At 49.3% G+C, this 13,788-nt stretch overlaps 1 protein-coding gene across 1 annotated transcript in view; it reads right to left on the bottom strand.

Moving 5' to 3' along the window:
* FRAS1 (Fraser extracellular matrix complex subunit 1) overlaps positions 1-13,788 on the bottom strand; it is a gene marked incomplete at its 5' end in the record, with an annotated part of 172,214 nt that overhangs the window by 14,751 nt on the left and 143,675 nt on the right. Inside the window, 16 exons of the mRNA XM_082315032.1 lie at positions 284-431; positions 818-978; positions 1,298-1,642; positions 2,579-2,825; positions 3,297-3,459; positions 3,945-4,104; positions 5,189-5,339; positions 6,580-6,693; positions 6,978-7,205; positions 8,152-8,292; positions 9,016-9,140; positions 11,219-11,398; positions 11,842-11,961; positions 12,369-12,557; positions 12,673-12,936; positions 13,515-13,668. Coding sequence (XP_082171158.1) covers positions 284-431; positions 818-978; positions 1,298-1,642; positions 2,579-2,825; positions 3,297-3,459; positions 3,945-4,104; positions 5,189-5,339; positions 6,580-6,693; positions 6,978-7,205; positions 8,152-8,292; positions 9,016-9,140; positions 11,219-11,398; positions 11,842-11,961; positions 12,369-12,557; positions 12,673-12,936; positions 13,515-13,668 — 2,890 coding nt within the window. The remainder of the gene's footprint in view (positions 1-283; positions 432-817; positions 979-1,297; positions 1,643-2,578; positions 2,826-3,296; positions 3,460-3,944; positions 4,105-5,188; positions 5,340-6,579; positions 6,694-6,977; positions 7,206-8,151; positions 8,293-9,015; positions 9,141-11,218; positions 11,399-11,841; positions 11,962-12,368; positions 12,558-12,672; positions 12,937-13,514; positions 13,669-13,788) is intronic.

Here is a 13,788-nt window from a genome sequence, read left to right as displayed (position 1 = left end):
AGAAAGCATGAAACGACGACTGAGATCTGAGCAGAGGAGGCAAAGCGTGGCTGAAAGTGAGGGAATGCTACAGGAAAATTCATTCGGCACTTCCGAAGACTCCAAGCTCTTGTGGACAGTGAAGCACGGAAAGAAACAGGGCAGCCAAATGGAATGGGAGGATCCCAGGAAAACAGGCTAAATTCAGCCTAGAAATAACCTAACTTGGACTAGCCTCCTGCTGCGTGGAAGTGTTAAGGAAGAGGCTAGGATGGACCGGATAAAGCCGCCGTGGATAACTTACCATCTTGGAAGATGTCATTAATGGCCACGATCGCTTGGAACGGCTTTGTCAGCTCAGCTCCATGGGGTGAGCTGAGATAAACAACAAATGTCTCCAGCCCTTCTATCACCGGGTACTGCGCATCGTCCAGGATTGTCAGAGTGCAGAACTAGAAGGAAAGCAGAAGTCCTGCTTTTAGAGATGCAAAGTTTTCATCCTTCCCGGCACTTGCATTCGGGTGTCTAATGTTAAGTCATTATGTCAGGCCTTTTCTGAATTAATTAATCAATGGAAACAATGTTCTAGATAAATCTGGCATATCATTTCAGAGAACAGGCAGCCATCTTTACCCTGAGGGAGGTGGCCTGACCGAATCTTCTCTGGCTGCAGTGCTGATGAGATGTGAATCTGTGCCTGCAGATTCATTAACAATTCTCAAGCGGCCCCGAGAGGATTTTCAAAACAGGCAAACGGCAAATACAGAGTATGCACGTAAACGAGAGAGAAGTGTCACCAAGCAGAGCGGACTCATCAGGAGTCGAAGTGGCTCCTCACCTCTTCTGTCTTGCCTGGCCTGAACTCTATTTTTCTGGAGCTGGGGACATAATCGATTCCCGGGCTGGCAGATGGAGGGTCTGACGTCCGAGTGGCACACCACACTGAGATGGGGGTCGAGAGATCAGGTCCCTGTCGGAGGACTGGAATCTCAATGTTTCCTGCATCACCAGTTGCACATGAGAGAGAACCAAGATGAGAAAGCAGCCACATACCACAAAACCACTCCTTTCCCTTCAGCACGCCCTTCTCCCTTCACCACTGCTCCTGCACTCGGCACAGGCTATTGCAGAGAACAACCCCAACCTTCCCCACAGGGGCAGAGGGAAGAACAGAAACCCTCTGCAGATCTTCTACAACTCTGCTGCTGTGCCCTAAATCGCTCTTTCCAATAGTTCTTCCTGGTGAAAACATGCTTTCACGGCAAGCACCCCAACGCGGTGTAGGGCAGCCCTGGGGGAGCCCCCTGCTTCTCTTCACCTGCAGCCTCGCTGACGGTAAAAGTAGCATTCCCCAGGAACACTGTAGAGGCATCGTTGGGTCCATCGATGAAGACGGTGGCTGAAGCCCGGCTGCCAATGCGTGCATTATCTGAGGCATCGGCCAATACGATCTCAAACTCCTCCTCTTCTTCGTATTCACTGTCATCGATCAGCTTGACGTCACATGTCGTCACGGTGACACCCGGACCAAAAACAACGCGGCTGTCATCCGCCATCCCCCGGGACTTGAAGTCAGAGCCGGATTCCAGCATATAAAGGCTGCTTCCCTTGGCTGATTTGGGGACAGTGTAGCAAACGGCAGACACAGCGCTGCTGGTATCCCCTAAGACGCAACAGAAAAAAACCATAATTCTATGGAAATAGTTTTACTCTATTTGGTGGAGACACCGTTCACTTAAATAATAAAGCAGCATTCAGAAGACAGGGTGAGGAGTAAAAAAGAACACCATCCCTGCTCCTAAACTTGCATAAAAGCAGGCTTAGGTCTGACTCCCAGGCATACTCCAAATCTGCACTCTTGGTTACTATGATCAGGAAACGGGTGCCACTGGCCTGTTAAAGAATATTCAGTACGGCGATAGGGTCCACATAAAACACAGTATCTAGAACACAGAGAGGCAGCAAATAAATACAGGGGCTTGCTCCTGCTCGTGCTGGGAGGAGAAATGAATCCAAAAGCCGGGAGCTTTAACTGGATTGGTGAATCGCACACCAGAACCGGGAAAGGGAAAAAAAACCAAAAGCCATCTGCCCTGCGCTGTTGCCTTTCATTTCACTTGCGCCACAAAGCTACTTCCAAAAAATCAAAGAATCACCCCGAAATCATAGACAAGCAAACCCAATGAACACCACTTCTTTTGGGGGGTCACTGTTATTCGCCTGCCAACAGGAAGAGTTGTTTGCCTGAGCCTGGCAAAGGTATATACTGCAAAGGCTCCTCAGCAGCTCTGCAGTAATCCTAGTCTTGTGATAAGAGACTGCAGGATACAGGCACTAAACTGCTTCCACTAAGTACAGAATTAAAATCCAAGCTCTAGGCAGCCACACATACTTCACGGTCTGTCCACATGTGCTTCACTTCTCTCTGTCCCCAGTTTACTGTTGGCCACAGTCTCCAGGGCTCCCCGTCCACCCTCTCTGCCGTGCGGGTTCAGACTCTGCACGTCTCACCCACGGCAGTGCCTGCGGAGCCGCGTTCCCTCCCATGCCGCAGAGCCCCACGAGAGCGCAGAAAGCCTTTCTGCCCGGCTCGACCCACCTTTCCTTTCCACAGGAGCAGAGACAACACCAGCGCTCTCGCTGACGTGGTACGTCTTCCTGTCGAACTGCAGGGTGGGCTCGTCCTCTGCGTCAGTGATGGTGACCGTGGCCCGGGTGACGTTCCCCAGCAGAGCATAGGCTGGCATGCTGAGCTCCACGGCGAAGCTCTCCATGCTCTCAAAGACGTCGTCATCGTTAATGACGATGGTGCAGGCCTTGGTGTCCTCCTGCTCCTCAAACTGCACCTGGAAGGCAGCAAGTGGGCTGCTCTCTTTGGGCTGGGGTCTGAAACTTTCTGTCCCTCCTGTCTTACCCTCGCCCGAGTCACATACCCTGTGCGCAGGCGGCGTCAGACACCGACCTTAGCCAAGGATAAATGGCTAGCGGAGGTCAAAGGCAGCAGCAAATGCAGTACGTAGGCCCCTACCCCTTCTGACCTCGGTCATGGTTTTTAACCCTTTGCATGATCAGGAGTGACAATTCTACCCAGGCAAGCCTGTAATATTTGTGGTCTGTCAGAACACTGCTGCAAAGCATATCTGCCAACATAAAAAACTAATGAAAAGAAAGACCCTCTTCTGAAAGCTAATAAACCACGTATTTTTAGAAAGGAAATAAAGCCTCCTTTGTCTTCTTATCAATTTTTATCAGTTCTTTCACCCAGGCTCAACGGCATTCATGGTCAGACCTTCCCTCTCCTGTTGTCCCCAACCTACCTGCCCTGCGTACTCCACGTAGTCCTGCTCTCCCGGCTGTGAACCGGAGCTGGAGGTGGCTGTTCCCTGCTCTGTGCGGCACAGGACAATCGCGTACTGGTTGAGGTTACCAATCCGCCTCACGGTGACGCTCACAGAGCCTGCGCTCTCTCTGACGTTGTAACTGGAAATGTATCAAGCAGATAAAATAACAGGCTGGGCAGCAAACCCTGTGTATTTATTCTGATACTGAGCACCACGGACTCAGGCTGACTGTTGCCTCCACAGAAAATCCGAGGGATTTTCAGGGACTTGGGCAGATGGCAGCTATTCGGCAACCCTGCTCCATGGCTTAATCCGGCAGGCATTTCTCCTCACTGACACGCACGTGAGTTCCCACTTCCATACCGGCTGGTGTTGGCCCCCTTCCCTCCCCAGAAATCAACAGCGATAATTCAACAGGAATGCCACGTCTGGTGCTACAGAGCACAGCGGTGAGACCACAGTCCTGACGGGGTGCCAGTGAAACACAGGCAGGCATGATGGTAACTGCCCCAGAATTTCATTTCTGTGCTGTAGGTCCAAATCACGTATTACAGAGCTCAACCTGCCTCACTCCAGATAAGACACAATCTGTCAGAAGAGTGCTGTAAACCCCGTGCCATTTACCTGGTGTACGTAAAGCTGAGGAGAGACCACTGCACGTGGAAGATGTTGCCACGGACCACATTGGGTTTGCTGTCCTTCACGAGGAACTGAAAGCTGTCCATGGTCTCCTGAACCTTCTCCTCATGCATCACGTACCGAATCAGGCCCTGGTTCACATCCTCTGCCAGGAGAAGACATCCAATGAGCCAACCCAGAAATTCAATGGCAGTTTTATAGACGAGCAGTGCGGAGACATGCATCCGCACGGCCGCAGGGGTTGCATTATCCACATGCCCTTTAAGCTGCAGCCTCTTTTCTAACTTCCTTGGTCTTACCTGCGGTAGAAGCCAGCCTACAAGCTGTGACAAGACATTCCCTTCCCTAGTCTTTATCCATAATGGCTCATACTTAAAAATAAGGTAAACTTTAAGTAGCTTTGATGAAATGCAAGAAATATGAATTTGCCTGGGCAGCACATATTTCACCTCTGTTCTATAAGCCGGCATGTCCTCACAGGGCTCCTCACTGCTGAGATGCTTTGGGCTCTCTGACCTTCTGCAGTATAATATATGTTTCCCAAACTTCAGCCCTAAAATAACATAGGTCTCTTCCTTTTTTTCTTTCTTTTTTTTTTTTTTTTCCTGAGCACACGGGAGGCCAGGCGTGGCTGGCAGGGTCCGATGAGAAGGGACAGGCAGAACTGCTGACTGCATTTGTACAGGACCTAACGCAGCGCGGTGCGAGGCTCTGCAAACTGCAGTAGCAGAAATGCTAAAAAAGGCTGTGCTGCGAGTTCCCTCAGCCGGCCTGCGGGAGTTTGGAGGGAGCCGCAAGCAGAAAGAGCACAGTGGCGTAGGAAGCAGTTATTCCCTCCCCTCCCCTTCCTAATGGAGGGCCCCTCGGTCCTGCAACAGGGAACTTTCCGCACGTTGTTGACTCTGCACTGCTGGCTAAACATCTACCTGACCTTGCGATGATTAGATCCACAGGCAGTATCTACAACTCCTCTTTACTGTCGCAAGTTGAATCTCCAGCTGTAACAAGTCTGGAGAGCCTGGGTGTGCTACAGGACACAAGTGGGCATCTATAAGAAATTATACGATTTCTGCAACTGAGAGCAAAGTTCAATTCTTATTTTTGAAACAACTTTGAGATTTGCCCCTTGTTTTCTCCCCTCCCACCTTCCCCCCCGCCCCTCCAAGCTATCTTGACAAGCTGAAGCATCTGAAGGAAAAAAGCAACAATATACAGCCCAACTTCCATACCCTGCGTAAAGGTGGTCGCGGTTGTCCCTGGTCTCAGCTTGTTCTCCACATAACCATTTCTGGGACCTGTTGTTATCTCGTAGATCAGCTGTTCGTCATCTGTGTCAGGATCTGTCGTCAGTAATTCCTTCTTAGTGATTAGATTGGTTGCCTGGATTAAAGCCAAACCAAGGGAGTAAAACTCTGGAGGTCCAGCAGTGCAAATCTGATTGACTGTTCATCCAAAAAGCCCAGCCATCCCTCTGTCAAACAGTGCTCCGCGAGGGAAAAGCTAGGGGATGTGAAAGAACAGAGCACGCAGAGCGGCCTTGAACAGACAGATGCTCCACGAGGTGTTTGACAGCAAAGGAAGGATTCAAATTCTGCCTCACATCTGGTTTACTCAATAAAAAAACCACTGTGACTCAAAGAAAAGCAAATTCAGAACAAGCTGCCCAGCCCTATCTAGCTGGGGCTAAAAGCCATGACAAATCTTTTGGTTTCCCCTGGAAACCACTGCTCCGTGAACTGTGCTCATGCTCAGGTGAACCTTGGCTTTGCCCAAAACATTTGCAAACAGCCTCAAGTTGAATGATTCGCTCAGGACAGTTCATACTGCTTCAGTGAGCCTGCGCTAGTCCTCTTTCAAATGACCCCACACGGACGTGCCTCAGTTCCACCGCATTGTGCTTTCTCTTTAAAAAGAAAACACCTTTAACAGCAGGAGAAAAAGAGAGAATTGAACTGTCTGAGGGCTCCATGAGTCCTTTTTCTGAAGTCAGGAATTTGAGCTGAGATAGCCACTTCTTAATACAATGTCTTACTACAGCGTCTTCCAACCCTTTTTCCTGGGAAGAACTGAAGTACTGCTTTGCAGTTAATGCCAGGTCCTCAAAAACAAACATGAGAGCGAGCTTCCTGGGGTTTTGTTTGGACTTCAGCAAAACAAAGGCATGTCACAGCAAGAAATCCCTATACCACATTTCTTTGAAAGCCATGTATCTCTGCTGTGGCTGCTGTGGCACATAATCAAGACTTCTCTGCCATCAGCAAAGCTGAAAACGTACCACCCTGGGGAGGAGGGACAAGGGGCAGGATGTGTCCACCCAGGAAGGCAGGCAGGAGCTGTACTGCACTGCACAGCTCGTGCAAGAGCCAAGAAGAGCCAGGCTTGGTGGTCTGGCTGATGTAAGGGAAGGAGGCGGTCTGGGAAGCAATTTAGTGCCCTGAAGCCACATCGCAGGCATCCCTGCACACCTCTGCCTTTTCCAAGACACTTCATGGGCACAGAGAGACACCTGCTCTCTATCACAAAAATAAAAATGCTGAAGGATCAGGAGGTTCTCCTGTGAAGCTCCTTCTCCTGGAACAGCCTGAGAAACAATCCAAGCTGAACCCAGGCAGGCAGTTACCTTGCCGTCCACGTACTCCAGCCACTGCAAACCCAGGTTGGTGACGACCCTGGGTGTCCCATCATCCGCAGAGAGAATGTCCACTTTGAAGCGCTGCGGTGTTGCTGTCACAACCTGACAAAAGTTCAGAGAATCGGCTGTTACTTTGGGAGTCAGAGCCTCCTCCACCATATTACCAACTTTACTCCCTTCAGCTCTGTTGGGATCAAAGTCTTAGGGTGAGTTTGCACACGCAAAGGCTGGTACACCAGGGAAGATGCATATGGCATCACATAACTGAGAATACTCGGCCCTTATCTTCAGCGGAGCAACAGCAGCTAAGTCTCCCCTTCTCTGAGAGGAGGTAGCTTTGTATTAGGTACAGAAGGTCTCCCTCACCTCCCTTCTCCTCCCCTTACCTTCTTCCCCCCATCCTCCATAACGAAGAAGGGATTGGTCCCATCAGACACAGTGAAAGTGAAGCGATCCTTCAGCGAGTTGCTACCATCATGACTGTAGCTGATGCGGTTCTGGTAGATGTCGTCCATCGTGAAGGTGGTGGCTTGGTGGTAACGCTGCCCATTGCTGGTGCGTTCAATCAGGCCGTGCCGAGGGGGCTGCATGACTGTGAACGTAATTGACTCTGCCTGCACCAAGGAGACAGAGTGGCAAAGCTGATGACGTGACCCCAGGACCAGGACAGGCAGGCCCTTCCAGCTCGAGATACCTGGAGAAGGACTCCATGCCCAGACAGCTTTCCTAGCACAGTGTTTCCAACCAGGGGTTGAAACGCAGCACCGCATGCTGAATTGATTCACCCTAAGCCCTGCCCTGTCTTTATCCCTCTCCCAAGGTGACTACCTACAAAACAACCCCAAGCAGGGAGAGCTAGGCTAGACACATCACACCAAACTATTGGTTTGGCTGGTCTGAGACGGCTCCCACCTTCGTGACAACCCCTCGAACACAAGAGCAGTCCCCCATTCTGCAGCCATTCTAGGCAACGTGCCCCTTGTCACTTCTGTCAGGGTGGAAACAGCAATAACCTTTGGGGCAGGATCTTTGGCTCAGGGCAGTAACGGGCAGCCAGGAGCTCTCCCGCTGCAGGGAAACTGCAGCGCAGTGAGGCAGAGCCAACATGACACCGCTTACCCTCCGGCCCGACCCAGGAGGAGGAAGAGGAAATGCCATTTTCATCTGTGCTAGGCATAAACTCAGTGTCAAGGCTAGGCATAAGCTCAGTTCAAATCCACTATGTTCAGAGAGAAGGTGGGACAGGGTAAGGATTAGCTCTGATCACAACTTCTGAATGTTTTCCATGCAGGTTTGTTGCTTATGTGTCTGAGAGACATCCCAGATGAAGCCATTTCTCAAGCCAGGCCTTTGCTTTGCTCAAACACTCATTCATCTATTTATATACAAACTGGGCCTCCCACAAGCTGTCTGTTTGATGTTGTGATCAGACAGGGTATGATCACAGTGAGAGATGACACTCACTGTAATCTCTCTCTTTGAACACAAGCCCATTTTTCTGATAGCCCAGATGTGCAGCAGAACAGGGGAGGGAGGAGGCAAGGGGGAGTGCTGCCTTACCTCTGTGTCAGCATCCGTCGCTTTAAGCTCAAACTCTGTGATGGTTTTTCTCACACCTTCCTGAACTGTCATCCCGAGGCTCTGCACTACGGGTAAGGAGTCATCCACAGGGTTTATGGTGATGTCAAATGTCTGGCTCACCTGGAACAGGAGGAAAAGCCTCTCTTGATGAATTCAGTCTACCAAGAGTGCAACTCCATTAAAACAGTAATGCTTTACGGAGACTGCAGTGATCCGCTGAGTTTGGGTCACTTCATTTTGGCCTTGTTTAGTCAGCAAACAAGAGCTTCTAAGATCAGATCTTGTGAATGTGCCCTCTTCTATCCCTCCCCACTAATTTATTCTTCCTCTTTCTATGGTATTTATGGACACCCACTTTTCTCTCCCTCCCTCCCTCCCTCCCTCCCTCCTTCCCTCATTCTGCTTTGTCCCTCTCCTTCTATTCGCAACTATGATTTTTCCCTTTCAGACAGTAGGAAGGAGACATTTCTCAAGGGTCTAACTGTGCTTCTGGGTATGTCGTCCGTGCACCGGATCAAAGCTGAGCTCCAGGAGCAATCGGTAAGCAGATGAAAAACAGCCACTGAAATCTTGGTAAACCAGCCTCATGAGGCTACATCTCAGGTGGCTCCCCCTTCCCTTCACAGGGCTCGCTCCCTTCCCTGCCGTACGTGAGATCTCTCCCAGCAGGGGAAGTAAGAGCACCCGCCATTGGCAAACGACAAGCCCGCGTGGGGCTTGTTTCATTTCCTTTGCTACGTCTAACCGTCTCTCGCAAGCACGCAAGAGGAAAACTGGCTCCCGTCACATCCTACAGAATCAATGGCCTGCCCTGACTCAGGCAAAAAACAGGCTGGGACTTACCTCATTCGTTCCATCAGAAACAGAAAAGGTGAACGCATCCGTATGCTTTTCAACGTCACTGGTGTGGACATACTGGATGCTGCGAGAGGCCAAGTCTGCCTGGCTGAAAGAACTAATTCTTGTCCCTAGAAAAAAGAACAATAGGGGAAAATGTGCAATAGAAATAGCAAGGCAGGGAAAAACATACGGAGCTGGACATATCTGGCCATAAGCACTCAGCCTTGGCTTGTTCTCCTCCAATTCAGGCTGTACCATGAACCTCAGCTGACCCAGGGATTTAGCTGGCACGGAGCCGCCTAAAAACTCCACTCAACAACTTTTAAAATTAACGTAGTGGCACCCCTTCTGCAAAAAGTAGTGCAGGCTTTTCCCAGACTTACAATTTTACAATGGCACCTCACGCTGCCAGGACACCCTGCTGGGGACGGGCCTCTCAGGGCAGAGAGCGAGAGAGAAGCTGTGAGAAAAACAGCAGAGGTAACCCTTCGATTTTCACTCCTGGGCAGGACTGATCTATCCAGGGCATCACTGAGTACGGGCAAAAGGTTTCCTGGCCTCACAGCAGTTTTAAAAAATGCCTTCAAAGTCTCTGCTGTCTTTTCCCCTCCTCGAACCCCTGCATTTACAACAGACTAAGCTCCATTTTCAACACTGACTTCTAGTGGCATCTTTACAGGTCGTTAGGTGCGACACAGACACAGAAAGGTACAAGTGTTTTAAAAAGCACTTGAGCCTTTAACTCTCACCGCTGCATCTGACAGTTTTACTGCTCTTAACAACAACAAAAACTCTGACAAAAAGTTTTTCACCAGTTTATCATGTTAAATGGCTACTGACAAGTGTTGGCCACACTACAAATAGTACCAGGATCTGATATAAATAAATGAGCCAAAACTGGGTGACTGGCCAAGCTTTCCTCAGAGCTCATTAGCTTTAAAGGTCTGTGTTCTCTTTTGAACACTCCAGTACTCTCTCCTTAGTGTTTAGGTCATTTAAATCATGAGAACGACTCTTTCACACGCGTGACTCTGTATCTTTCTCAGTCCATCACAGACATGAAAAAGCGCAGAAATCGGAATCATCATGTTTTAAACAACAGGAGGAATAAAATCCTTAATCCAGCTCTTTCAGGTCTCCAAAGTGCAAGATTCACCATTTAGTTTGCAATTTAGACAAAAATACTGCGAGTTTTTAATTTTCTCTCAGCAGGGGGTTTGCTTATTGTAACTTCCATTCATTATTCCTACCCTTTCAACGTGTTTGCCAGAGGACACCTTACACTGTGAGAAGATGAGGCAAACCACAACAGTAAAACGGAGCTGTACAGGGACTGTCGGCACCTTGAAAACACACAGCAGGTATTTCCACTTTAATCTCATGTTAATGAGAAATCTAATTCTAAGAAGAAATATAATTTTAGATGAGTATAATCTAAATCAGAAGAACATATTGTATGACAGCATAGATTTAGACTAATTCAATCAGAGAGGGGTAGGACACTCATACTCTCAGTGGGCGTGGAAGGTAACTCTAAAATTCAGATCACATTTGCAGGTAATTATTTTCTGAGTTTCACAGGACTGACCAATCCCCCCTCTCCGAACGACCAGAATTCATTATCCAGCGTGGCCATCACACGACAACGTAGCTTCTTTTTAAACTAACTCAGTGGTTAGTTCCCTTCCTCTCTCCAAAGCACAGCTGGGAAAAGAGGCTGGTGTTTAGGGATCAAGGAACGTACTGGCCAAGAGGCAGACTGAAAGCAAGCCGTCTGTTCACCAAGGTGGGCTCTACTACCACGGACATTACGGGACGGATTCTTTTGGGCGTTGTGCTATACAGGGTCACAGAAAAGGCTGAAGGTTTGCCTGTCATGCAGATGCAGCAATAGGTCCTGAAAGAGGAGATTCACACAGCGGCAAGCTAGACTGATCTGCGAAGTCCACCAGGCAAGGTTACCAAGGGGCATAAACTCACCCAGAGGCTGAATAAATCCTCATCTGTAATTACTGGGCTGCCCTGCCTCCACTCACCCTATTCTCCAGCTCTCCGGGCTAATGACCATTTGATTTCTAATAGGCAACATAATTCTGTGCTGCTGCCTCCAAGCACATTTGTCCTGCTGTGAATCTTGAAGGCTCAAAAGCCCTCCAGCGCGTTGCTGCTAGGAGTACCCAACCGAGTAAAATACCGCCCTGCTAACCTGGGGAGGCCGCGTGCTCCAGGTGCCCCAGCTGGGGCTGCCTGGTGAGCTTGTACCGGAGCTGGGTCGGCTCACTGTCCTGGTCAGTGGCAGAGAGCTGGAGAGTTGTGATCGTCTTCGCCGAGTTCTCATCCAAGACCAGCCCTTTGTTAGCGATGATGGAGGGGGGCAATCTGTCCTCTGAAAGGGTTAAATACAATGCTGAGTTAGGAGACAGTCACCCTCCTTTCCTTGGTGTTCTTCAAATTGGGTACTTGTGCTCAAGCAAAAGACAACATACACACAAATACCTCCCGGACTGGTAATTCCAAAACAGGTACTCTTGGCCTCGGCATTAATCGAGGGGACGGTAACATTATAACATCTTAAAGACAATCTAGACAGTATGAAGATATTAAGGGGGATTTTTCTGCCTTTTTCAGTGAGTTTGTCAGAAGCCAAAGAACTAATCCTTACATCTGCAAACTCTCCCCCTGTCCTAAACTTCAAAGGCCTTTGAATTAACAGCGAATAAAAACTGCATCTCAAGAATTACATCTTAACTTGCAGTACACGTGGGACAGGAATCTATGAAGGCCTCAGCTCTGCAGCAAAGAAAACATAACTTCAGCACTGTCTTTTACCTAGGACGCTAATGTGAAAAACCTGGTCTGTCAGTTGGTTGCCACCTGCATCGATCACATCAAAGGTGAAGGCGAAATTTCCGCCAGGATCCCCTTTCTTGTGACTGTACGCCACTTGCCCTGGAGAGAGGAAGAAAAGAGGTGGTTTATAGCAGGCTGCATCACTTGATTCTTAGTTTGGAACCAGGCTGGTACTATAAGCCGAGGGACTTGGGGCTTGACAGAGCTCATGGATTTGGGTTTCATTACTTATCCTCTTTATTCTTTTTCTCCTGCTGAGAGAGACTTTTTAATATTTGTTTAATGATACGTGTTTCTGCTCTAACCTAACAACCTTATCTTACTTTTTTCCTCTCCCTTCCCTGCTTCAAGTCATCCTCCCCCTCTCATAAAGCTCACAGAATCACAGAATATCTCAAGGTGGAAGGGACCCATAAGGATCAGAGTCCAACTCCCTGCTCCTCGCAGGACTACCTAAAACGGCCACATATTCCTTGCCGTGATTATCTAAAGTCAAGCACTCTCACCTTTATTTATATCAGCCTGGGTGAAACTTTTGACAGGTCCTTCGACAGAGATCCGGACTGGATTACCAGTTTTGGTCAACTGCAGATGGCCCATGCTGGGATCCCTCCTCATGACAAATCTAATCGTTGCATCATCTGAATAAATAGCTGCTGCTTTCAAGTGCTGATCTGTGAGGTATGCTGCAGAGCCTGGACCAGAGAAAGAAAGTCCACAAACAGCTTCAGCCAATCCAGCTAAGTGACCGGTTTAGACTGGACCGTATAGCAATACCAAGCAATACCATTCTCCTCCCTCTCCCCGTACCAACTGGGAGCTGCAGGCCTCTGTTGACAGCTAATGTGGGTGGCTGCTTCTTCGGCAGCTCCATGAAGAACTCCAGCCTCCCCATCTGCGTGTAGAGACCATCCGTGATGGAGAAGCCAAACTCGTCTGTTTGTGCTGCTGCACCGCTCTGCGTATAAACGATCAGCTCATCCAAAATGTCCTGGTAGGTGAAGGACGAGCCCATGGAGAGCACGTGTCCATGCTCCGGGGGCTCCGCAGCAGTCTGCCTCCTGCGGAGATGGCCTGACAAATGATAGAGGGATGAAAATTATGGGGAGAAGACAGTCTGCTGAGGACTCTTTACGTGCCAGGTCTCAGTGGGATGCACAGAGGTGGACATGGCCTTAGCAGAAAAACTGAAGGAAGTTATCTGCTTATTGCCAAAACCGGTAAGAATTTGGCAACCTATATGAGATCTGAAAAAGGGTGCGCAGCCCTCGCTAGTTTAACATGACACTAGCCTTCACTTGACACCCTGCCTTGCTTTATCACTGCAGATAGATGCTAGTTGCTCAGCTCTTTAGAACTGAACCCCGCAATAGGAAATGGGGTAACACAAAAGGGAACTTCCCAGGGAAACGCGTGCAGTCCCCCTTTCCCACAAACAGCGAGGGATGACTCTCAAAGAATAGGTCTGTTCTGAAGCACAATCCCTCTGGGGCTGCTGGTCCAAACACGGACTAAATGTGCTTTATACTAATATGCCAGGCTCCTCTCTCACGTCAGGGGCTATTACACACACGCAGATATAAAGACGCACAGACATGGATGCACAAAGACGTTCTCTCTCTCTCTCACCCCCCTAGCTTGTCAGGACTTACCGTGTTCAGGACTTTTGGTAAGCATGATGAGAAGCTCGCTGTTCTGGGTGTCCAAGTCCTGCAGGTTGAGGGAGGTGTTGGTAACGACCACACCTGAGCCCTCACGCACTCTGACAGGCTCCAGCACCATCTTTGGGGGCTCATCGTTCTGCCGCTGCACGGGTCCCAAAGGCACACAGTCAAAAAAGGGAAACGGCCGAGGGGGAAAGACCGCTGCCCACCTGAATGAAACACAAGCTACCAAATGACAGTACTGGTGCTGATATACTTTAAT

Source organism: Platalea leucorodia, assembly GCF_965183815.1.
Source record: "Platalea leucorodia genome assembly, chromosome: 6".
In the NCBI taxonomy this organism is placed as follows: Eukaryota; Metazoa; Chordata; class Aves; order Pelecaniformes; family Threskiornithidae; genus Platalea; species Platalea leucorodia.
This window is presented reverse-complemented; position numbering and strand designations above follow the sequence as displayed.